This window comes from Rhineura floridana, chromosome 16 (assembly GCF_030035675.1).
Source record: "Rhineura floridana isolate rRhiFlo1 chromosome 16, rRhiFlo1.hap2, whole genome shotgun sequence".
Classification (NCBI taxonomy): domain Eukaryota; kingdom Metazoa; phylum Chordata; class Lepidosauria; order Squamata; family Rhineuridae; genus Rhineura; species Rhineura floridana.
Genome location: NC_084495.1, coordinates 12,342,543 through 12,366,125, shown reverse-complemented (window position 1 = coordinate 12,366,125; position 23,583 = coordinate 12,342,543). Strand labels below are relative to the sequence as shown.

Sequence of the window (23,583 nt, the reverse complement as noted above, 5' to 3'; positions counted from 1 at the left end):
GGGCGTCACCACCACTACTGTATTGAAAAGGAGGGATGAGAGCAATTGGAGTACACTGTGTGATTTGCCGTAGGCCCCATGTCTAGTGGATCCAAAGGGTCAGTGCCACAACACTAAAGGTCTACTTCCTATGTTGTGCAGAATGGATCTCCTGATTAGATGGTATCCGCAGGAGGCCCTCACTTGCACAGCGCAGTGATCGCCTGGGTATATAAGGGATAAGATGGTCTTTCAGGTATGCTGGTCCCAAGCTGTATAGGGCTTTTTACACCAAAACCAGAACCTTGAACTTGGCCCAGTAGCTAATGGGCAGCCAGTGCAATACTTTCAGCAGTGGGTTAACATGTTGGTGATACCTTACCCCAGTGAGCAGTCGTGCCACTGCATTTTGCACCAGCTCCAACTTCCAGACCAATCTCAAGCGCAGCCCCACATACAGCGCATTACAGTAATCCAGCCTGGAGGTTACCAGTGCATGGACAACAGTGGTCAGGCTATCCCAGCTAAGCCTTCCAAAATAAATAGAGCAGAGATTGCCAACATGGCACCCATGGGCACCTATGTGCCCGTAGATGTCTTCCCTAGCGCCAACAAGGTCCCATCTCCCTCACCTCCCCCCCCAATGGGTTTGAAATAAGCATTCTGTTGTAGCTAACAGAATAGGCTGCAATGTATGCTTGGTAGCAAAATGTGTGTGGTGCCCACAATAGCTTCTCCAGTTTGCAAATGTACCCACAGGTCCAAAAAGTTTAGATTATCCTGAAACAGAGGAAAAGAAAATTGCTGCTATTTTTTAAGCTGTTCTATTATCTGATACTGATATTTATACTTAAACCTAGTAGTGACATCAGTGGTGTAGTAGTTAGCATGTTGGATTAGGACCTAGAAGAGACTAGGGTTCAAATCCCCACTCCTCTAGGAAGTTCACTGGGTGAACATGGGCCAGTCACAGTCTCTTAGCCTAACCTGCCTCACAGGGTTGTTGTGAGGATAAAATGAAGAAGGGACAGAACCATGAATGCCACCTTGAGCGCCTTGGAGGAAAGGCAGGAGACAAATGTAATAAATAAATAAATGTTATAGTGTTGTGCAAATGGATTGTACTGATATTGAAATGAAGCGTGTTGCATTACCATAAGCAATAAGTTTAGTAATTATTCACTAATAGGCAAAAAACCTTGCAGTTTAAGAACGTACCTATAGCCAACAGATATTTCTATCAAACTTTAAAAAGCAGGGAAATTGGGCAGCTATAGTGAATGTATCAAGGGAGCAGGAGACCTGACCTCCTCTCTGAGATATTGGATTGCCCTACAAATTTGTCAAAATGCAAACACAATTTGGGTTGGGCTTTCACAATCCAATCCACTTCCTGTGTGGCTTAGAAGAATTTGGTAACATGTGCCTCTGAGCAGATGTGAGTGGTGGCAACACCTGCCATCTCCAAAGATGGAGAATTACATTTTTGTATGTTTGCTGGTGTCCTTACTTTGCTTCTTTTATGTGTTACTACTATTTCTACAGAGAATCTAACCTAGATAATTATATTTCTTTCACTATTCATTGTAGAAATCTCTGTCAAATTTATTTTTATTAATTTCAAAGCCTTTTTATTGGTCAATGTGATATGATGGTGAAGACAGCCTTTTGTGTTTCAAACTGGAGGTTATGTTCTGTTTCTATTTTGGGCGCATTAACAATTGAATCAAACTGCAGTTTGATGTAGAATCAGACTGATTACAATATGTTGCTACTTCAGGAATGACTCTAGCTGTTGGAAAAAAGAAACTTAGCCTGCCCAATGTCATCCAGTGAGCTTCATGGCTGTGTGGGGATTTGAACCCTGGTCTCCCAGGTCATAGAATAGTTAAAACTGACCATGGGGGAGGGGGAGGGCGGAGGGGAGGGGAAGGAGGAGGAGGAGGGGAAGGAGGGGATGGGAAGGGAGAGGTGAAGGAAGGGAGAGGGAATGGGCAAGAGGGAGGGGACAGGAGGGAGGAGGAGGGGGAGGGCAGGTTTGATCATTTGCATGCATTTTGAGTTCAGTGGATTTACTCCTGTGCAATCATGCTTAGAATAGGTGAAACTGACCTGGGGGAGGGGAGAGGGAGGAGAAGTGCAGAAAGGGGAGGGGAGGGGAGGGGGAGGAGATTGGGTGGGTGGACACTGGGCAGAGGGGAAGCCCCTTTCTTCTCCAAAAGGAAAACATTGTGAACAGTATCATTGCTTTTCAGCATTTCCCCCACCTTTTTATTCTTCAGCAGGCACATGTAGCCTCCCACCCAAATTTAAACCAAAGCTGTCCCTGGCCACATCAACACCAGACTGTTATTTCACTTTAGACAGTCATGGCTTCTCCCAAAGAATCCTGGGAAGTGTAGTTAGTGAAGGGTGCTGAGAGTTGCTAGGAGACCCCCTGTTCCCCTCACAGAGCTTCAATCAGAGTAGCTGACTGTTAAACCACTCTGGCCACTGGAGTTCTGTCAGTGGAATAGGAGTCTCCTCTCAGCACCCTTCACAAACTCCACTTCCCAGGATTCCCTGGGGGAAACCAGGACTGTCTCAAGTGAAATAAACATCTGGTGTAGGTGTGGCCCCCTGATTAGGCAAGCCCAGAAGCTGGGAGTCTGGCTTTTAGGACACTGACAGTTGGTTCTTACTGAGCATGTGCGGGTTTATCTTAATTTCTTAAATTAATTAAAAATCAGCCAGGCATTTTTTAGACTTTTAAACTGCAGAAGATGAAGGTCAGAGTATGAGGCAAGGTCAGTAATATGATTACAGGTACTCTGTGAACATGGCTGATTTTTAATTAATTTCAACAGATTAATTTCTGACAAAATTTCTGACAGAAAAATTAATTTCTGACAGAATAAAGTCCAAAAGGGTTCTGGTTTCTCTCTCTCTCTTTTTACACTTTGAACTCTCAATTCTCTCTGACTGTTTTGTGTATCGCCAAGAAAATTTAGAGAGTTGTTAAGCAGGCATTTCTGAGTTCAGGACTCTCGTGGCTGTATTATTACCAGGGAATATACATTGCCATAGAAGAACATCAACAGTCAAGACCAGAGGATGCTTATAATTCACAAATGAAGACTCTGAGGTCATCATCAGAGGCCCTTCCCTATGTATCCCCTTGAGTGGTAGGCCAGATGGCAGCAACAAGAGACTTGCCTTTTCAGTAGCAGCTCTTCCCAGAGAGGCTTGCCTGGTGCCACCACTGACATGTTTCCAGTGCCAGGTGAAGACATTTCTTTTCTCCCAGGCATTTAAGGATTAATTTTTGCAGCAGCTGAGAGTATGTTCGGGGGTGTCTACTGGTCAAGCCCATGTTTGACTAACCTAGTATCTTGCATTGGTTTTTAAAATGTTGTATTGTGCATTGGATTTTAAAAAATGTCTCTAAGACAACAATTACACCAGACATTTTTTCCACTATTATTCCACTTCAAATAGTCATGGCTTCCCTCAAAGAATCCTGGGAAATGTAGTTTGTGAAGGGTGCTGAAAGCTGTTACAAGACTCCTGTTCCCCTCACAGAGCTACAATTCTCAAGAGTTTTCTGGAAAAAGAAAATGACTGTTAAACCACTATGATAAACTGTAGCTCTGTGAGGAGAATAGAGGTCTCCTAACAAATCTCAGCACCCTTCACAAACCACACTTCCCATGACTTTTGGGAAGCCATGGCTGTTTAAAGTGGAATAACAGTGGAATAAATGTCTAGTGTGAATGTGAATCTCCCTTTGAGACTTGACTTGTTTGGAAAAGTGAGTAAAAAATAAATAGTGTAAAATTCCTAGTCAAGACAAAGCCCCACTCATTTGTGAACTATAAACATTTTCCAGTCTTTACAGATGATATATATATATATATGCATAGAGGTACATCTGAACCAGTATGTGCAATCCAGGTTTGAAGAGGAGTCACAAACCATGGTTTGGATGTGAAATGCAACTATGGCTTCCCTGAATTAAAAAAAACGCAGAGTGCATGGAGTGAGAAGGAGGGAGGGGAAAGGAAACATAGGACTTCTTCCTTTAGTGCTAAACCAGATTTGCTGGCAAGTGTGAACTGTATACATATGCATACCACATAATGAATCAATAAGATGTTTATTTTTATTTGCTTGTTTGTTTTTATATATACAAATTTTAAGTGAAAAACAACAATAGTGACAAACCAGTAAATACTGGAGCAATTAAATGACTGGTGATTTATCAGTTAAAGCTGTTATGCAATTAGACAGTTAAATAGTTTTTAAAAAACGACAAATGTAACTTAAGTGAAGTAACTGTAGCTATAAGTAGGAGGGAGGTATTTGGATAATCATATTCAGTTTGTATGCTATTTATAATTATAATTTGAAATTTGAGCAAAACTATGACCATATCCTCTCATAAGACTGAAAAAGTATTGTAACTAATCTCCTTCTCATTGCTATTTCAAGGCTGTTGAAACATTGCCCATTCTTATTTAAATCTATTTGTTTTCTTTATCTCTTGTTGGACCCAAAGGATATAGATGTTCTCACTCAGGGTGCCAGTTCCCATAGTCAGTGGAGGTTGGTGCCCATTGGGACTGGTAGGGCAGAAGGCAGGGAGGCCAACAGTAGGTGGCGCCAGAGGCAATCACAGGCTGAGCTACCTCCTGACCAGCTTCATTAGTCTATTGCAACAAAAGGAACAAAGTCATGTGGGCCCTTATAAAAATCTAACCAATTAATTTTGTTATGCCATAACATTGTATGCTCGTGCCATAACATTTTCAGCTTAGGCCATAATAAAATTATTAGTCTTTAAGGCAGCCTTTCCCAACCAGTGTGCCTCCAGATGTTGTTGGACCACAACTCCCATCAGCCTCAGCCAGCATTGTCAATGGTCAGGAAAGATGGGAATTGTGGTCCAACAACATCTGGCGGCACACTGGTTGAGAAAGGCTGCTTTAAGGTGTCACAAGACTTTGTTTCAACATAACATAAGAACATAAGAACATAAGAAGAGCCTGCTGGATCAGGCCAGTGGCCCATCTAGTCCAGCATCCTGTTCTCACAGTGGCCAACCAGGTGCCTGGGGGAAGCCCGCAAGCAGGACCCGAGTGCAAGAACACTCTCCCCTCCTGAGGCTTCCGGCAACTGGTTTTCAGAAGCATGCTGCCTCTGACTAGGGTGGCAGAGCACAGCCATCATGGCTAGTAGCCGTTGATAGCCCTGTCCTCCATGAATTTGTCTAATCTTCTTTTAAAGCCGTCCAAGCTGGTGGCCATTACTGCATCTTGTGGGAGGAAATTCCATAGTTTAACTCTGCGCTGAGTAAAGAAGTACTTCCTTTTGTCTGTCCTGAATCTTCCAACATTCAGCTTCTTTGAATGTCCACGAGTTCTAGTATTATGAGAGAGGGAGAAGAACTTTTCTCTATCCACTTTCTCAATGCCATGCATAATTTTATACACTTCTATCATGTCTCCTCTGACCCGCCTTTTCTCTAAACTAAAAAGCTCCAAATGCTGCAACCTTTCCTCGTAAGGGAGTCGCTCCATCCCCTTGATCATTCTGGTTGCCCTCTTCTGAACCTTTTCCAACTCTAGAATATCCTTTTTGAGATGAGGCGACCAGAACTGTACACAGTATTCCAAATGCGGCCGCACCATAGATTTATACAACGGCATTATGATATCAGCTGTTTTATTTTCAATACCTTTCCTAATTATTGCTAGCATGGAATTTGCCTTTTTCACAGCTGCCGCACACTGGGTCGACATTTTCATCGTGCTGTCCACTACAACCCCGAGGTCTCTCTCCTGGTCGGTCACCGCCAGTTCAGACCCCATGAGCGTATATGTGAAATTAAGATTGTTTGCTCCAATATGCATAATTTTACACTTGTTTATATTGAATTGCATTTGCCATTTTTCTGCCCATTCACTCAGTTTGGAGAGGTCTTTTTGGAGCTCTTCGCAATCCCTTTTTGTTTTAACAACCCTGAACAATTTAGTGTCATCAGCAAACTTGGCCACTTCACTGCTCACTCCTAATTCTAGGTCATTAATGAACAAGTTGAAAAGTACAGGTCCCAATACCGATCCTTGAGGGACTCCACTTTCTACAGCCCTCCATTGGGAGAACTGTCCATTTATTCCTACTCTCTGCTTTCTGCTTCTTAACCAATTCCTTATCCACAAGAGGACCTCTCCTCTTATTCCATGACTGCTAAGCTTCCTCAGAAGTCTTTGGTGAGGTACCTTGTCAAACGCTTTTTGAAAGTCTAAGTACACTATGTCCACTGGATCACCTCTATCTATATGCTTGTTGACACTCTCAAAGAATTCTAATAGGTTACTGAGACAGGACTTTCCCTTGCAGAAGCCATGCTGGCTCTGCTTCAGCAAGGCTTGTTCTTCTATGTGCTTAGTTAATCTAGCTTTAATCATACTTTCTACCAGTTTTCAGGGACAGAAGTTAAGCTAACTGGCCTGTAATTTCCGGGATCCCCTCTGGATCCCTTTTTGAAGATTGGCGTTACATTTGCCACTTTCCAGTCCTCAGGCACGGAGGAGGACCCAAGGGACAAGTTACATATTTTAGTTAGCAGATCAGCAATTTCCCATTTGAGTTCTTTGAGAACTCTCGGGTGGATGCCATCCGGGCCCGGTGATTTGTCAGTTTTTATATTGTCCATTAAGCTTAGAACTTCCTCTCTCGTTACCACTATTTGTCTTAGTTCCTCAGAATCCCTTCCTGCAAATGTTAGTTCAGGGTCAGGGATCTGCCCTATATCTTCCACTGTGAAGACAGATGCAAAGAATTTATTTAGCTTCTTTGCAATCTCCTTATCGTTCTTTAGTACACCTTTGACTCCCTTATCATCCAAGGGTCCAATTGTCTCCCTAGATGGTCTCCTGCTTTGAATGTATTTATAGAATTTTTTGTTGTTGGTTTTTATGTTCTTAGCAATGTGCTCCTCAAATTCTTTTTTAGCATCCCTTATTGTCTTCTTGCATTTCTTTTGCCAGAGTTTGTGTTCTTTTTTATTTTCTTCATTTGGACAAGACTTCCATTTTCTGAAGGAAGACTTTTTGCCTCTAAGAGCTTCCTTGACTTTGCTCATTAACCATGCTGGCATCTTCTTGGCCCTGGCGGTACCTTTTCTGATCTGCGGTATGCACTCCAGTTGAGCTTCTAATATAGTGTTTTTAAACAACTTCCAAGCATTTTCGAGTGATGTGACCCTCTGGACTTTGTTTTTCAGCTTTCTTTTTACCAATCCCCTCATTTTTGTGAAGTTTCCTCTTTTGAAGTCAAATGTGACCGTGTTGGATTTTCTTGGCAATTGGCCAGTTACATGTATGTTTAATTTAATAGCACTGTGGTCACTGCTCCCAATAGGTTCAACAACACTTACATCTCGCACCAGGTCCCGGTCCCCACTGAGGATTAAGTCCAGGGTTGCCGTCCCTCTGGTCGGTTCCATGACCAACTGGTCTAGGGAATAGTCATTTAGAATATCTAGAAACTTTGCTTCTTTGTCATGACTGGAACACATATGCAGCCAGTCTATGTCCGGGTAGTTGAAGTCACCCATTACTACCACATTTCCTAGTTTGGATGCTTCCTCAATTTCATATCTCATCTCAAGGTCTCCCTGAGCATTTTGATCAGGGGGACGATAGATCGTTCCCAGTATTAAGTCCCTCCTGGGGCACGGTATCACCACCCACAACGATTCTGTGGAGGAGTCTGCCTCTTTTGGGGTTTCGAGCTTGCTGGATTCAATGCCTTCTTTCACGTATAGAGCGACTCCGCCACCAATACGTCCTTCCCTGTCCTTCCGATATAGTTTATATCCAGGGATAACCGTATCCCACTGGTTTTCTCCATTCCACCAGGTCTCGGTTATGCTCACTATATCAATGCTCTTCTCTAAGACCAAGCACTCCAGTTCTCGCATCTTGGTTCGCAGGCTCCTAGCATTAGCGTACAGGCACTTGTAAGCAGTGTCTCTCTTCAAGTGTCTTTGGCACTTGTGGTTAGGCCTGTGGTAATTTTGCTCTTCTGAATTTATATCCTGTGCCCCTGCTCTCACAATGCCTACTTCTAGGCCTACCCCTTTTAAAATTTCATCATTTCTTTGGTTTTTATCCCAGGGGGGAGGTTTATTCCGAACCGGACCTTTCTCAGCTCCTGTCGGGTTTCCCCCCTCAGTCAGTTTAAAAGCTGCTCTGCTACCTTTTTAATTTTAAGTGCCAGCAGTCTGGTTCCATTCTGGTTCAAGTGGAGCCCGTCCCTTTTGTACAGGCCTGGCTTGTCCCAGAATGTTCCCCAGTGCCTAACAAATCCGAACCCTTCCACCCGACACCATTGTCTCATCCACGCATTGAGACTGCGAAGCTGGGCCTGTCTGGCTGGTCCTGCGCGTGGAACTGGTAGCATTTCAGAGAAAGCCACCTTGGAGGTCCTGGCTTTCAGCATCCTACCTAGCAACCTAAATTTTGCTTCCAGGACCTCACGGCTGCATTTCCCCATGTCGTTGGTGCCAACGTGCACCACGACCACTGACTCCTTCCCAGCACTGTCTACCAAACTATCTAAACGACGGGCGATATCCGCAACCTTCGCACCAGGCAGGCAAAACACCTTGCGGTCTACACGCCCATCACACACCCCACTGTCTATGTTCCTAATGATCGAATCACCCACTACAAGGATCCCTCCACCCCCTGGAGATATATCCTCGGCACGAGAGGATAGCTGCTCATCCCCCAAGGAATGGGTCCCTTCTAAGGGATCGTTTCCCTCTTCCTCAGCTGGATGCTCTCCTTCCCCGAGACCATCGTTCTCCATGATAGCAGGAGAGCTATCATCGTTGGAGTGGGACACAGCTATAACGTTCCTGAAGGCCTCCTCCACACACATCTCTGCCTCTCTCAGCTTTTCCAGGTCCGCCACCTTGGCCTTAAGGAAATGAAGTCGTTCCCGGAGAGCCAGGAGCTCATTGCACCGAGAGCATACCCACGACTTCTGTCCAACAGGCAGATAGTCGTACATGCTGCAGGCGGTGCAAAACACTGGAAAGCCCCCACACCCCTGCTGGCTTCTTACCTGCATAGTTTTGTTTAAGGTTTATTACGTCAATGGGTTGGAGACTGCGGTTTAGTTGAGGTCAGGGAACAGACGGGCAGAGTGGGGGGCCCTGGCCTCCTCGCCCTGCTGCCGAACTCGCCCTGCTGCCGAACTCGCTCTGCTGCTTAACTCGCCTTGACGCTTTGTCAGCTGGGGCTCCCTCTAGCTCGTGGAGCAGGCTCCCTCGCTAGGGTGCTCTGACTTTATATGTGTGGCTGGTTCCTCCCAGCTACTGCTGCCAGCCAATGATGTGTTACTTGAGGCTGATGGCTATCAGCTGGGGCTTAACTCTTTAGTATTCTCTCAGGCTTCCTTCCTTCCTGAGTGAGGGGCGGGGCTGTTTAAGCTTTTGGCTGCTTTTAATCTAATCAAGGGGCTGCGCCTTCCAGGCAAGTGTTTTGTGTTTGTTGTTTTCCCACCTAGAACAGCCTGACCTTTCTTTAACCTAGGGAAACAGAGCTTGTGGTTGTGTTTCAGGAAGGCTGAAGCTGCCCTTTTTAGCAAGGACTGAGCTGACTCTCTCCCTGTATGTGTCGGTGGAGTTTCCTTTTCCCCCTTCTCTCTGACTGGAATTTAGCCTTATTTACAGTGTCTCCTGAAGCTTTCCTGCTAGGGTGGTGTTGAAAACTAGCTTTCTATGGGCTTCCTTCTCCTAGGATCTGTCTCCTAAGATATAGGTTCTTTCAGGATTTGGCTCCTAGCTCAGGGTGACCTTGGGCTGCCCTTATTACTTATTGCTCTGAGCTGTTTTACTTCAATTTAATAATGGAATAAATGGGAGCTACTTACCCTCTTTTCGCTCTGCTGCTTAACTCGCCTTGACGCTTTGTCAGCTGGGGCCTTGACGCTTCGTCAGCTGGGGCTCCCTCTAGCTCGTGGAGCAGCAAGTCCAGGGTTGCCATCCCTCTGGTCGGTTCCATGACCAACTGGTCTAGGGAATAGTCATTTAGAATATCTAGAAACTTTGCTTCTTTGTCATGACTGGAACACATTTGCAGCCAGTCTATGTCCGGGTAGTTGAAGTCACCCATTACTACCACATTTCCTAGTTTGGATGCTTCCTCAATTTCATATCTCATCTCAAGGTCTCCCTGAGCATTTTGATCAGGGGGACGATAGATCGTTCCCAGTATTAAGTCCCTCCTGGGGCACGGTATCACCACCCACAACGATTCTGTGGAGGAGTCTGCCTCTTTTGGGGTTTCGAGCTTGCTGGATTCAATGCCTTCTTTCACGTATAGAGCGACTCCGCCACCAATACGTCTTTCCCTGTCCTTCCAATATAGTTTATATCCAGGGATAACCGTATCCCACTGGTTTTCTCCATTCCACCAGGTCTCGGTTATGCTCACTATATCAATGCTCTTCTCTAAGACATAAAATAGCAGCAGAAGATGGAGTCTTACATACTACTAGGTCTACACTCTACATTTTCCCAGTCTTAAATTCAGTTCTCCACATTTCTGCAGTAATTTGTGATTATTTTTCAATCCTCATGGAAATTCTTCAGCATTTTAGTGCAAATTTCACCTAATAAACACATTTTGGTATGCAGTTTTGATTAATGGACACATTTTTGCAAGCAATCTCTCCCTAACAGAATGCATTTTTGTTTGTTATTTTTCACTAATATATTACTTTGTTTGCACATTTTCCTTGAGCGTATGCATTTTTGTAAACTTTTTTTGGTCTGAGAACAGTATGGGAACATGCATTACATCCTTGGCATGCCATGGCCTCTGACTGGTCTTTTTCCTGCTTGGCCTTGTATTTCACAGGTCCTGTTGGCTGCCCAACTGTGAGCATTCCAGAGAAGTCTGTGAACACAACAGTTGGTAGAAACATCACTCTTCTTTGCTTATACAGAACGGAGGCGGAAGCATCTAATCTACACATTCAGTGGAGTTTTTACAGTGCCAAACAGAAACTTACAACAATAGTAAGATGTTTTAGCAAATATCTCTCTCTATGTTAAATAATTCTTTATTGTCTGATGCAGATTGCTTTGAATTCATGGAGTGCTGCTACCGGTCAGAGTAGACAAGAGTGGGTTAGATGGAGAAATCATCTCACCTGGCATATGGCAGTTTCTTATGTGTGGATAATTAGACCCCTCTGCTTTTATGTGGATTTGACAGATACAATGTTTTAAAATGGTCATCCTGTGAACACAGCCTAATTTGTGACACCAGGGTTGCATTCTATGCTAGTCCTATTCAGAGTAAACCCACTGAACATACTGGACATGACTAGTTCAGATCTATTAATTTCAGTGGGTCTACTCTAAGTAGAACTCAGTTGGATACAACCCATGGTTGGCTCTGGAACCTCTTTTCCTCTAGTATCAGGACGGACATGGAAAACAATAATCTAGATCAGAAGTTTCCAAACTGGGGTCTTCAAGCTTCATTCAGGTGGTCCATGACATGCCTGCATTACATACTCATATTTATTGCTTTTCTTATATTGTGTTTGATTGTATTACAACGAAAAAATCATACAGCACCATAGCACAATTGTTGCAGCAGGCAGAAAACCATTAAGTGATCCACCAAGAGCATCAGCAATTTTCAGGTAGTCTGTGGGAAAAAAATGTTTGGGAACTGCTGGTCTAGAAGACTTTGATTATATGCACAGGGCCTCATGCCAATGTGTGGTGTGTAGATATGTCTTGTGATGTCAAATGCAAAATTCTGATCTCTAGGCACGGGTTCAGGAAATGGAGCTACAGACCTAAGAGCCCAGGAATAGGGTGAAACAAGAGGGAGGGGGAAACACGGCAGTTTTTTCCCCATTTGGGGAGATTCCCCACTCTCATTTTTTCCACTGGAAAATACAGGCAATGTGGAGGAATGTTATGCGGGGAGACTTCTTTTATTTATTTATTTTTAATAGCGTTTTAAAATAATTCTGCTGCGAAACTCCAAGGCTAAGATCCAAGGGTAGGAATGTGAGAGTAGCAGACAGCCCTGAGATTTGCCACCCTGAGGCTCAGAAAAGGGCTGTAGCTCACAGGCAGACCTCATCCTGTCTAGGCAGAAAGTCCCAAATTCAATCCTAGGCATCTCCAGGTAGGACTAGGAAAAACAACAATCCTGTTTGAAACCCTGGAGCCCTGTGTCAGGTTCCCACCTGCTTGTGGCTACTGCCTTTCAGTAGGCACCATCAGGGACACCACCAGTCAGGACCGTCCTTTTTATGGTTTCTCACTCCGCTCTAGCACAGATCTCACTAGATCCCACTGCTAGGCAGCACCACCAGTCACGTCCTGTAACCAATACTCCCAGAGACTTTGCCTGAGTCTCTCTCATTTACCATACATCACCCAATAGACCCGCACTTACCATATTTACAGATGCTAACTTACAGGAACATCACACCCTGCTTCCAGTTAGCGAATGACCTAGAAGCTCCATAACGAGGTAGACAATAATGAGCTACACAGACCAATGGTCTCACTCGAAATAAGGAGCTTCATATGTTCCTAAATATAACATGCAAAAATAGTGCAATACCATCATCCCACCATGTTCCACGCTCCATAACTAGGACCTCCCAAATTTAGGAGACATATTATGATACCTTCCCTTTCCAATATGATTGGCCAGTTGCTCCCTCTGGGAGGAGGCCCCAGGGATTGGTCTTAAGCAAACAAGCTTTGGTGTCCATCTGATGCTCTGCAAATTAGGAATACCTTCAGACTTGTTTCCTCCTAATGCAAACTACGAATGCTGAGGAAGGGCTGTAGGTCAGCGGGTAGAGCACCTGCTTTGCATGCAAAAGGTCCCAGGTTCAATCCCTGGTGTCACCAGGTAGGACTGGAAACATCCCCTGTCTTAAACCCTGGAGAGCCTCTGCCAGTCAGTGTAGACAATACTGAGCTTGATGGGTCAATGGCCCAACTTTGTAAAAGGCAGCTTCTGCTTTTCCTAGAAAAGGGACCAAGAACCTCAAGCCCAGGGCTGAATGCAGCCTTCCAGGCTTCTCTATATAGTCCGTGGGACTCTTCCCAGGCCACACCCCTTCCCAGGCCACACCTCTCCAAAGCCACTCCCCTTCCCAGGCCACACCTCTCCAAAGCCACTCCCCTTTGCAGGTCACACTCCCCTTTCCCCAGGCTACACCCCCCAGGTGTCCTGCTCTGTGCCTTCCTTGAATGCTTTTGACTGGCTCAAATGTGTCCTTGAGCTGTGATGGTGCCTCTACTTGCCTGGATGGAGGATAGAGAGAGGGGTATATGTTGTTGTTGTTGTTAACAACAACAACATTTATATACCACCTTTCCTCCAAGGAGCTCAAACATGGTTTTCCCCTCTCCATTTTATCCTCATAACAACCCTGTGAGGTTAGGCTGAGAGGCAGTGACTGGCCCAAGGTCACCCAGTGAGCTTCATAGCTGAGTGGGGATTTGAACCCTGGTTTCCCAGCTCCCAGGCCAACTCTCTAACCACTACACCAGTGTATGTAGAAACCACCTTCCAAAGGTAAGCGTCACACTTGTTGTTCTAACTACTTTTGCCTCTGGCCTGTCCACCACTGGCATGTGGCCCCCGGAATGCAGCCCTCCAGCTGAAAAATGTCCCCCCTAACCCTGCCCTAGAAAATGGGGAAGACTCCAATCCCAGGGCTGAACCCAGAGGCCTAGTAACACTAGTCTAAATTAAGCTTGCATCAAAATCCCACCAACTCATTGAGAGCTGCCTCAGTTGAGAGAGGTCTCTGTGTTTTGTATGAAAGCTGGAAGTCACGTTCATCTCTTAGATCAGCACATTTCTACTCAAATGCAGCATTCCCCGTGCCACTATATGGATGAAAAGTCCATCAGTCATTGTCGAAAGACGGTGTACATGACAGATGCACGGGGAAGGTGTAGCTGGAGATACAAGGTAAGACAAAACTTCATCTCACCAAAAGGATTTTGCTTTGGTTCCTAGCATTGCTATTGATGTACTTCTATATCCCCCTTGCAAATTTCTGGAGTGGAATGTCTATCTTGCATACAGAAGGTCCCAGGTTCAGTCCCCGGCACAGTCTGCACTTGTAATTATTAAGGCCTGAGGATGTTGGCAAGGTGTTTGGACAGGTTTGGCACCCCGCATGTGTGCTGGAGCCTGGCCCATCTTGGCTTATTGCATCAAATAAGGTGTCGTAATTGCAAGAGGGAATGGTCCCAGCCTCTTTCAAAGAGGCTGTGATTATGCTGCTCCTGAAAAAACCTAACCTGGATGTGGATCCAGGAGTTTCACAGGGCTCTATTGTGTCCTCTATGCTTTAAAGCTGCTGGGAGAGGTCATTCAGGGATGTGGGTTGAGGCATCACCAGCATGCAGATGACACCCACATTTATATCTCCTTTTCACCTGATTCAGGTGATGCAATAGGTGTTCTGAACTACTGCCTTGTTTTGGTAAGAGACTGGATGAGGGCCAATAAACAGACTCAATCCAGGCAAGATGGAAGTACTGTTAATGGGTAGTTCATCTGTACAGTTAGGAAGGATCTCATGAATGAAATTGCACACCTCCTAAAGTGGCAGGCTCATAGCTTGGAGATGTTCTTGGATCCAGCATTGTCACTTGAGCATCAAATATCCTTGTTGTGACAGAGTGCCCTTTATCAGCTTCATCTGATTCACCAACTATGATCTTATCCAGACAGAGTTAACCTTGAAATAGTTATTCATGTTCTGATAACCTCCCAGTGTCCTGATCCATGGAGATTCCCACCACCATGTATAGGTGATGGCCTATGCAAGAGGGAGGTGAGCAGTCCTGGTTTCCAGGTAGACAAGAAGGTTAAGCAAAGCAGGATCAAAACCTCGGAGAAGGTTCTAGGTATGGGTTTCAGGACCATGGTTAGTGATCCTGCAGCTAAAGTAGACTGTGCAAGTTGTCTCAGCAGTGTCTGAAGCAATTGATGGATCTTTATAGCCTGGGCTAGAATCCCCACCCCTTGAATTCTGCATCTTGCCAGTTTTCTGCAGCAATTGGCTTCTTCTAATCCAGGGATGGGGTACCTCTGGCCCCTCAGATGTGGTTGGATTAGAGCTCTCATTATTCTTGGCCATTGACTATGCCTTTGAAAATGATCTGGAAGTTGGTTCAAAGCAAGTAATATGTGATCGTACAACGCACTATAGATGATAGTGCTGGGAGCTGGGAGTCGGGGGTACTTTTTGGCAGTGGTTCCGCTCCTACTTAGCGGGTCATCTCCAGAGGGTTTTACTTGGGGAACATTGCTTGACACCGTGGGCTCTGCAATGTGGAGTTCCGCAGGGTTCGGTTCTGTCTCCCATGCTTTTCAACATCTATATGAAGCCGTTGAGTGCGGTCATCAGGAGTTATGGAGTGCATTGCCACCAGTACGCTGATGACACGCAGCTCTATTTCTCCTTTTCATCCTCCTCAGATGAGGCTGTTGATGTGCTGAACCGTTGCCTGGCTGTGATAATGGACTGGATGAGAGCTAACAAACTGAAGCTCAATCCAGACAAGACTGAGATGCTGCTGGTGAACGGTTTCCCTGATCGGATGGTGGATATACACCCTGTCCTGGATGGGGTTACACTCCCCCTAAAGGACCAGGTTCGTAGTCTGGGGGTTTTCTTAGATCCTTCCCTGTCACTTGAGGCCCAAGTGGCATTGGTGGCACGGAATGCTTTCTACCAGCTTCGGCTAGTAGCCCAGCTACGTTCCTATCTGAGCAGGGAGGATCTAACATCAGTCGTACATGCTCTGGTAACCTCACGACTCGACTACTGCAATGCGCTGTACATAGGGCTGCCTTTGAAGACAGTTCGGAAGCTACAGCTTGTCCAAAATGCGGCGGCCAGATTAATAACGGGGACCAGGCGGTCGGAACACATAACACCTGTTCTGGCTCGCTTGCACTGGCTGCCAATATGCTTCCGGGCTAGATTCAAAGTGTTGGTTTTAACCTATAAAGCCCTATATGGTGCGGGACCACAATACCTGTCAGAATGCCTCTCCCGATATGAACCTGCCCGTACACTACGCTCTACATCGAAGGCCCTCCTCTGAGTTCCGTCTCATAGGGAGGCTCAGAGGACGGTGACAAGATCTAGGGCCTTCTCAGTGGTGGCCCCCGAATTGTGGAACAGTCTCCCCGAAGAGGTGCATATGGCGCCGACATTGTTGTCCTTTCGGCGCCAGGTTAAGACTTGCCTCTTTGCTATGGCGTTTTAATATGTAACTCATTTTAGTTTTAAATTTTGTTGTAATTGTTTCTGATTTCTTGTTTTTACATATGTTTATGCTGTACTTTTATCTTGAGACTTGAGATGTTTTGTATTTTTATATTCTGTTGTTCACCACCCAGAGAGCTAATGCTAGTCGGGCGGTATATAAATCTAATAAAATAAATAAATAAAATAAATATTTGTGATTTCCATTTATATGCATATACTGTAAAACTCTCACAGCAGTGACCCTAGTTGCTGGATATTTTAAATATTCTATAGGTGGTTTTAGTACCTCTTTTACTGACTGGTTTTAATTCATACTTTGTCTTTTATAATATTATATACTGTTTCTTTTGTCTGGGGGCTGAGAAGCGGCATGCATACTGAAAAAAAGATAAGATACATCCAGTGATGTGAAACTGAAGTAAATTCTGTCCCATTTTAGTAACCTGGGAGAACATCCCAACATTTAATTTTATAGCAGGGATGGGGAACCTGTATCACTCCAGATGTTGCTGGACTACAATTCACATCTTTCATGGCCATTAGCCATGCTGGCTAGGGCTGATGGGAGTTGTAGTCCAACAGGTGGAGAACCACAGTTTCCACATCCGTGTTTTATTGCACAAAAGGTCTCCCCTACCTTCTCTCTCTCTCTCCCCCCCCCACGGTTACTGGAGCTGTCTCTACTACAGAGTAGGGATGTGCTAGAATCCCGCTCAATTCAGATTTGGTACCGAATTTTCCATTAATTTGCTTATTCTCTATCATTGCGGATCAGATTTTTATGTAGTAATTTTCTGCGGCTATTTTCGAAAAAGATTTTGTAAAAAAATATCTGCCTCTAAAATTTTGATATTATGAACAATGTATCAATATTTACTTTCATTTATCTATATTTCCTTTCAAAGTATCTATATTCCCTTAAAAATACTTTCTTTAAAAATATTGATATTAATATCAATATTTTTTGTGAGGAAACAAAAACAGGTCAGTGAAAGCAGCAGCTAGCAGACAAAGAACTAAGTCAAATCATTACAGGCCTCTTAGGTCAATGGGATGCTTTTGAACTGGCAACAGATCCCAACCCTGCTATAGAGACAGCTGTCTTAAGATATTTGACGGAAACCTCCCAAGGACATCCAGTTTAGAACATAGTGGAATGGTTAAGCACCTCAGCCCTTCATAGGATGGGAGGCCACTTGTATTCTAACTACTTTTTAAAAATGGGACATCTGCTTGGCGAAATAGATTTCTTCTGTCTTGTGTTCGCGTTGCCTTTCTGCACTGTGGATAGAACAATGTGCTTCTTTGCTTGCAGGTATCTGAGTACTGATTCACTGGCTCTAATATAAAAATGGATGCATTGAGGGCTGAAATCCTATATATGCGTTCCTAGGAGTAAGCACCATTGCACTCAGTGTGACTTACTTCTGAGCAGACCTGTATAGTTTTCCTTCAGTGAACAAACGGTTAGCAGCCTTTGTTTATCTTTGATACGTGGTTTGGGCTGTGTTCATAGTGAGTTTTAGACAGTATAAACAGAGTCATGTGAACTGCATCTATAGAAGCCGTATATGTGCTATGTGAATGTCCCTTTGCTGGAGTGTCTTGAATCCAAGCTGCAGGCAGCTTGACTTGAGCTACTTCTGTAATTTAGTGCCGAATGTACACCCTGTTTCTGGCAAGGTTCGGCTGCACTTGGGAGCTCTGATCAGGACCTCCCAGGTGGAGCTGATCCCAGCGGGCCTTGCATTTGGTGCCAAATTTCGAAGCTGCCCTACAGCTGACATCAGGTGTGACATCAGGGATGGAGCAGGTAGGTGTGGTTGAGGGGAAATGACCTAGCGTGGGCCAAATTTGCCTGCTGTGTCCCTTATACCAGGGATGAGGAACCAGATGTTGTTAGACTACAGCTCCCATCGTTCCTGACCATTGACTATGCTGGCTGGAGTTGATAGGAGTTGAAGTCCATTATGGAGAGCCAAAGGGTTTCCCATCCCTGCCTTATGCTGTAGTGGCAGGCACTGGTGTAGTGGAGGAGGAACACTATCATAAAGGGACCCCGCACTTCTGAATTTGCCACTACACTACTGGGGGTGTGCCTATGAGATCTGTCATAGAGAGCTCTTTGAAATTCACAACTACACCACTCTCGGCAGAATTTGGCAACTGGCCACAATGGCTATGTTTTACCTCCACTGTCAGAGGCAGTGTGCCTCTGAATGCCAGTTGCTGGGAATCTCAGGTGGAGAGAGCCTGCTGTTGCACTCAGGTCCTGTTTCAGACTGCCCCTGGGCAGAGTGGCTGGACCCAGCAAGGTTTCTTACAGAAGGGAGTTCCCTCCACGTATCTCTGAGGAAAGCGTAGAGTTGGTGGCAGAATTAGCTAGAATTCGAGTTCCCTATGTAGGGGTTAGTCTTTAGTTTTAGAAGGAAATGAGGCCTTTGGAGACGAACTGCCCTAAAATGACTTGCATAGTTTCATTCAGCTAAAGTCCCTCCAGATGACCTATTTAGTGAGCATTTATCCTGATTTGCTTGCACAAAAGTTAGATTATATCTGGTCTTTACTGAGCATTTGTTCTGGCTTGTTTACAGGGAGGTTATATAACAATGAGTATTTGTTCTCCATTTATCCTGATTTGCTTGGGGTGTGTTTACATGTCTTCCCAGTAGCCATTTGTTCACCCCGCACTTTTCAGTGCATTTTCCTGTCACTTTCCAAACTGCAAAAAGTCGTCTTCTTTTTTTTAAAAAAAGCAGATTTCTTGTGCTAGGCCCCCTTGCAGCTTTAATCCACGTGAAATGTGCAAATAAAAGTCCTGGCATGCAACTGAATCACTCCTGCAAAGTACTGACAGTCTGGAAGCGCCCTTATAACATTTCTTAGTCCGCTGTGGTTTTTCCATCTTTCCATATCACTCTTTTTAGCTGGGAAAGAGATGCAGTGATGTGTATAATAGCCCCAAACTGCAGCTTTCAGTTCCATGACCTTTTTATTTTATTTTATTTTATGGTTTCTGATTGCATTGACCAACAGTCCTTGGTGGTTTTAGGGTGTAACCTGCTTTCAGTCAACAGAAGTGTCTAGATAACATTGATTAAAAACATTAGTCAACCCAACATCTACTTGCACGAGTGTTTCTTTGAATACAAATGCAATCAAGCTGATCTGTAAAGTGAATAGAATCATGTTGCTGCCCTGTGGCAGGGATTGATCATTATAACTTAAATGAAGAGACATTTTGATGCATTTTGGTGACAACAGAAAAGCAGGAAACTCCCTTTAGTTTCCACGAAGCTTTGCAGAGCAGCTAACAATGATCAGTGCTTTATTGGCAATGGGCAATACAATGCCACTTTTAGAGAACACACGTAGAGCCCATCTATAAAACTCTTGTGCCAACAACCCATCTGGGGTCTGCAACTTTTATGAACTGCTAACCACATGGATCAATGTGCTCAGGGTTCACATATTAGCATCAGCCACCCCCAGTACCTGCATGTCTCTGGCATGGAGAATCTCTATGCTAGCCTTTGGCAATCCTGTGACCCCCACATGCTTTGGACAATGCTGGCTGGGGCTGATTGATTGACTGAGTTTATTTAAATACCACCTTTCCACAATGAGCTGTGCCCAAAATGGCTTACAGTAAGGACCATCTCATCAGGAGGTCCATTCTGCACAAAATAGGAAGCGGACCTTTAGTGTTGTGGCACCTACCCTTTGGAATTCCCTCCCCTTAAATATTAGACAGGCACCATCTCTGTTATTGTTTTGGTGCCTACTGGTGCCTTCCACTTTCAACAAGCCTTTTAAGTAGAGACCTTATCCCAGTCTGCGTTGTTGGAATTGCTTTTTAAAATGTTTTAAAGTACGTTTTTAAGGTGTTCTGTTTTTAAGATGTTTTAAAGATGTTTCTAGGGAGAAAGGGAAGGATATAAATTTAATAAATCAAATAAATAAATAAATAAAACACAACAAACATTCAAAATGTCAAAACACAAAGCACTGGCGTAGGGGAAGAAGTCAGTTTACAGAACATAATTAATTCAAATAAGGCAAAAACAATTTAGCAAACATAGAATAAATTCAATGTTATAAAAGAAATCACCTAAGCTTAAATACACAAGTAAAAAGCAAAAAGCAAAAAGAAAGCTAACATATAATAGAGATCCAGGTGCTCATCATGCTATACTTCAAGAAGTTGTAGTCCAAAACAACTGGAAGGTGCCAGGCTGGCAAAGGCTAGCCAAATTCAACAAGATTTAGGAAGGGGAATTAAGAGTGTAAATTTGATAAATAGTGACATTGGTCTGTGAATCAATGCATTTAGGTTTAACAGTTTTATAAGTGTTGCAGTGATCCAAAGATGTACAGTGATCATGTGGAGCTCAAGCACATGACCCCGGTCATGTGATAGCAAAGCTTTGTGTGTGTGTTTTTAAAAAGCAGAATCGTTTTACTGTTTATTAACTGCCTTACCAATATTCTTTTGTTGAAAGGTGGCATAGAGATATGGAACATAAAATTCCAAAAGCAGTAAATACAAATGTCATATTCCATTACTATCAATGTGATTAACATTACATTTTGTGCCACAGATTTATTACTGGCAGCAAGGCCAGTCATATTCCTATGGACATTTCAAGGGCCGGATCCAAGGTGCAAGCAGCTCAGGAAATGCATCCATAACAATCTTCAACATGCAGCCATCGGAGACTGGCATTTACACCTGTGAAGTTTTCAATCCTGCAGACACAAATGCCCAGAATGAAAAATCTGTGTCTGTTGGCGTACTAGGTATTTATTTTTCTGTTCTGCTATATACTGTTATGGGTTTCAGGGATGAGATAGATGATTTCTTTTTTTTTTTTTCAATAATTTTTATTCAGATTTTCATAAAACATACAAGACAAAATCATAAAACATTCAAAGACAAAAAACAAAATCAAAAATAGTTAAACAAAAAGAAAAAAAGAAAAAAAAAAAAACAAAAATAAAAAATAAAGAGTAAAATATTGACTTCCCATTTGTCAAAGATCAAATCAGTTATAAGTCTATAATATATAACAATCCTGTCTCTTAAGTCATATTATAAAATCACTTTCCTCCAGTAGTTATCTTACTTAATCATCAAATCTCATAAACATTACTTTATTCTTTCCACAAAAAGTCAAAGAGAGGTTTCAATTCTTTAAGAAATATATCTATCAATTTTTTTTTCCAGATAAGCATATCGATTAATCCATCTCATTACTAATTATGATAATCTTATTGTCATAACCATAGTCAAAATAAACATTTCAATTAATCCATCACATCAGAATCTGTTAGGTTCAATAATTTCAGTAGCCATTGTTCTATTATCTCTATTAGTTCCATTTTCCATCTTCCATCTTCAGTAGTCTTGTTAAGTCCAGTAATTTCAATATCCAATCTTCCATTATCAGTATTCCATAATAATCTTGCTGTCAAAGCCATAGTCATATAGTAAGAGTCTGATGGGGATTACCTCTATCCCAAATATTTTCTTGCCATCCATTCTGAATAAGTTGCTGAAATACTGCTGTAAAATCATATCTCTGTTCTTTTTTTCAAAATACACTGGGTCATCTCTTAAAAGTTTTTCCATTGTCACATGGCTGCAGTTAATTCCATAGATTTTCTCTATATTGGGCTCCATCACATCATTCCAGTCCAGAAGATTATCCATGCCATTGATAACTTTATCTCTAGAATCTTCATTCATTTCTTCAGAGATAACATTGAGTTCCAAACAATAGATTTTATTTCTAAAGTCCATAGACTCCAAATCTTGTTCCTGTTCCACGTTGGTTCCAATCTCCGGGATCTCCTCTCTCACAGGGACCCCTATTCCAGTCTCCAGGGTCACCTCTCTCACAGGGACCCCTGTTCCAATCTCCGGGGTCTCCTCTCTCACAGGGACCCCTTCCAGGGTCACCTCTCTCACAGGGACCCTTATATCTTTAATCTCCTGCTTCATTTTACTCAATTCAATTTTCATTATCTCAATCTCATCCATTATTTTCTGAAACATAGTTATTTCCAGATTTTCAGCCACTTTCTTAATTGCCATTTTAAAAGAAAAATATAGGAAAACCACTTCTTATTTCAGCAACAATTGGGTTAATACTCCAAACTTGGTGACATCACAGTATAAACAGAGCAGACAGCCTTATCTCTCCAATAGTTAAGTAAACAAAATGCAGTTCCCAGGATCGAAACAATTAATGGCAATCGTCAAGAAACAGATTCGTCAAAATAAAATAGACCAAAAAGAGAGTAGTCTCAAAACAGTATAATATTTTTCAAAATAAAAATCTGGAATAGAAATCCCTCTTCTGTGTATATCTTTAGAATGCAAATCCAGGACAGCTTTTTGCAACAAAAACAGAGATAAGCTATTAATTAGTGCGTAGCAGAGAGAAGTTATGGCTCCCCAGTGAGATGTCAAAAACTGATCAATCTGGCAAATCTCTTTTAAACAGCAACAATTTAAGTCAAGTAAAAGAAAAATATAGAAAGAAGGGTGCTTGCCTGTTAGTGCGTTCTCTCTTAGAAGATAAGATGAACGTTCGCTTTAACAGATAGAGCTTGCTGTTGAAAATCCGTCCCACCTTCGTCGGCTGGACCTCGTCCCATAAATTAATGAGATCTGGTCGTCCCAACAAAAATAGGCTTTGAGGTTAATCTCTTCGTTTCTCCCTACCCGGGAGAAGTTTAATCAGTCAAAAAAAAAAGAAAAAACTGACTGATATATCTGAATAAGCTTCTTTTGAGGCAGGAGCCCGTCTCAAAAGCAGGCACAGGCTAAGTCACCCTTCCCGGAAGTCGAGATAGATGATTTCTTTGTGTCCCCTTCAAGCCTGTAATCTTGTATCTGAAGTTGGGATATGCAAGCAAGAAACCTGCTCTACTGGTCAGGCTAGTTTCCTTTGTTAAGCTAGCTTGTGAGTTAATGGAAAAAGCCAAATAATTGGGTACTAGAACAAATTAAACCAGAACTATCACTAGAAGCTAAAATGATTAAACTGAGGTTATCATACTTTGGACACATAACGACAAGACATGATTCACTGGAAAAGACAATAATGCTGGGAAAAACAGAAGGGAGTAGAAAAAGAGGAAGACAAAACGAGAGATGGATTGATTCTGCAAAGGAAGCCACAGACCTGAACTTACAAGATCTGAACAGGGTGGTTCATGACAGATGCTCTTGGAGGTCGCTGATTCATAGGG

At 43.3% G+C, this 23,583-nt stretch overlaps 1 protein-coding gene across 1 annotated transcript in view; it reads left to right on the top strand.

The window, feature by feature from the left end:
• The first annotated feature begins 10,849 nt into the window (after positions 1-10,849).
• Positions 10,850-23,583, top strand: part of VSIG1 (V-set and immunoglobulin domain containing 1) — a 31,661-nt gene continuing 18,927 nt past the window's right edge. Inside the window, exons 1-3 of the mRNA XM_061599044.1 lie at positions 10,850-11,056; positions 13,905-14,003; positions 20,925-21,123. Coding sequence (XP_061455028.1) covers positions 10,850-11,056; positions 13,905-14,003; positions 20,925-21,123 — 505 coding nt within the window. The remainder of the gene's footprint in view (positions 11,057-13,904; positions 14,004-20,924; positions 21,124-23,583) is intronic.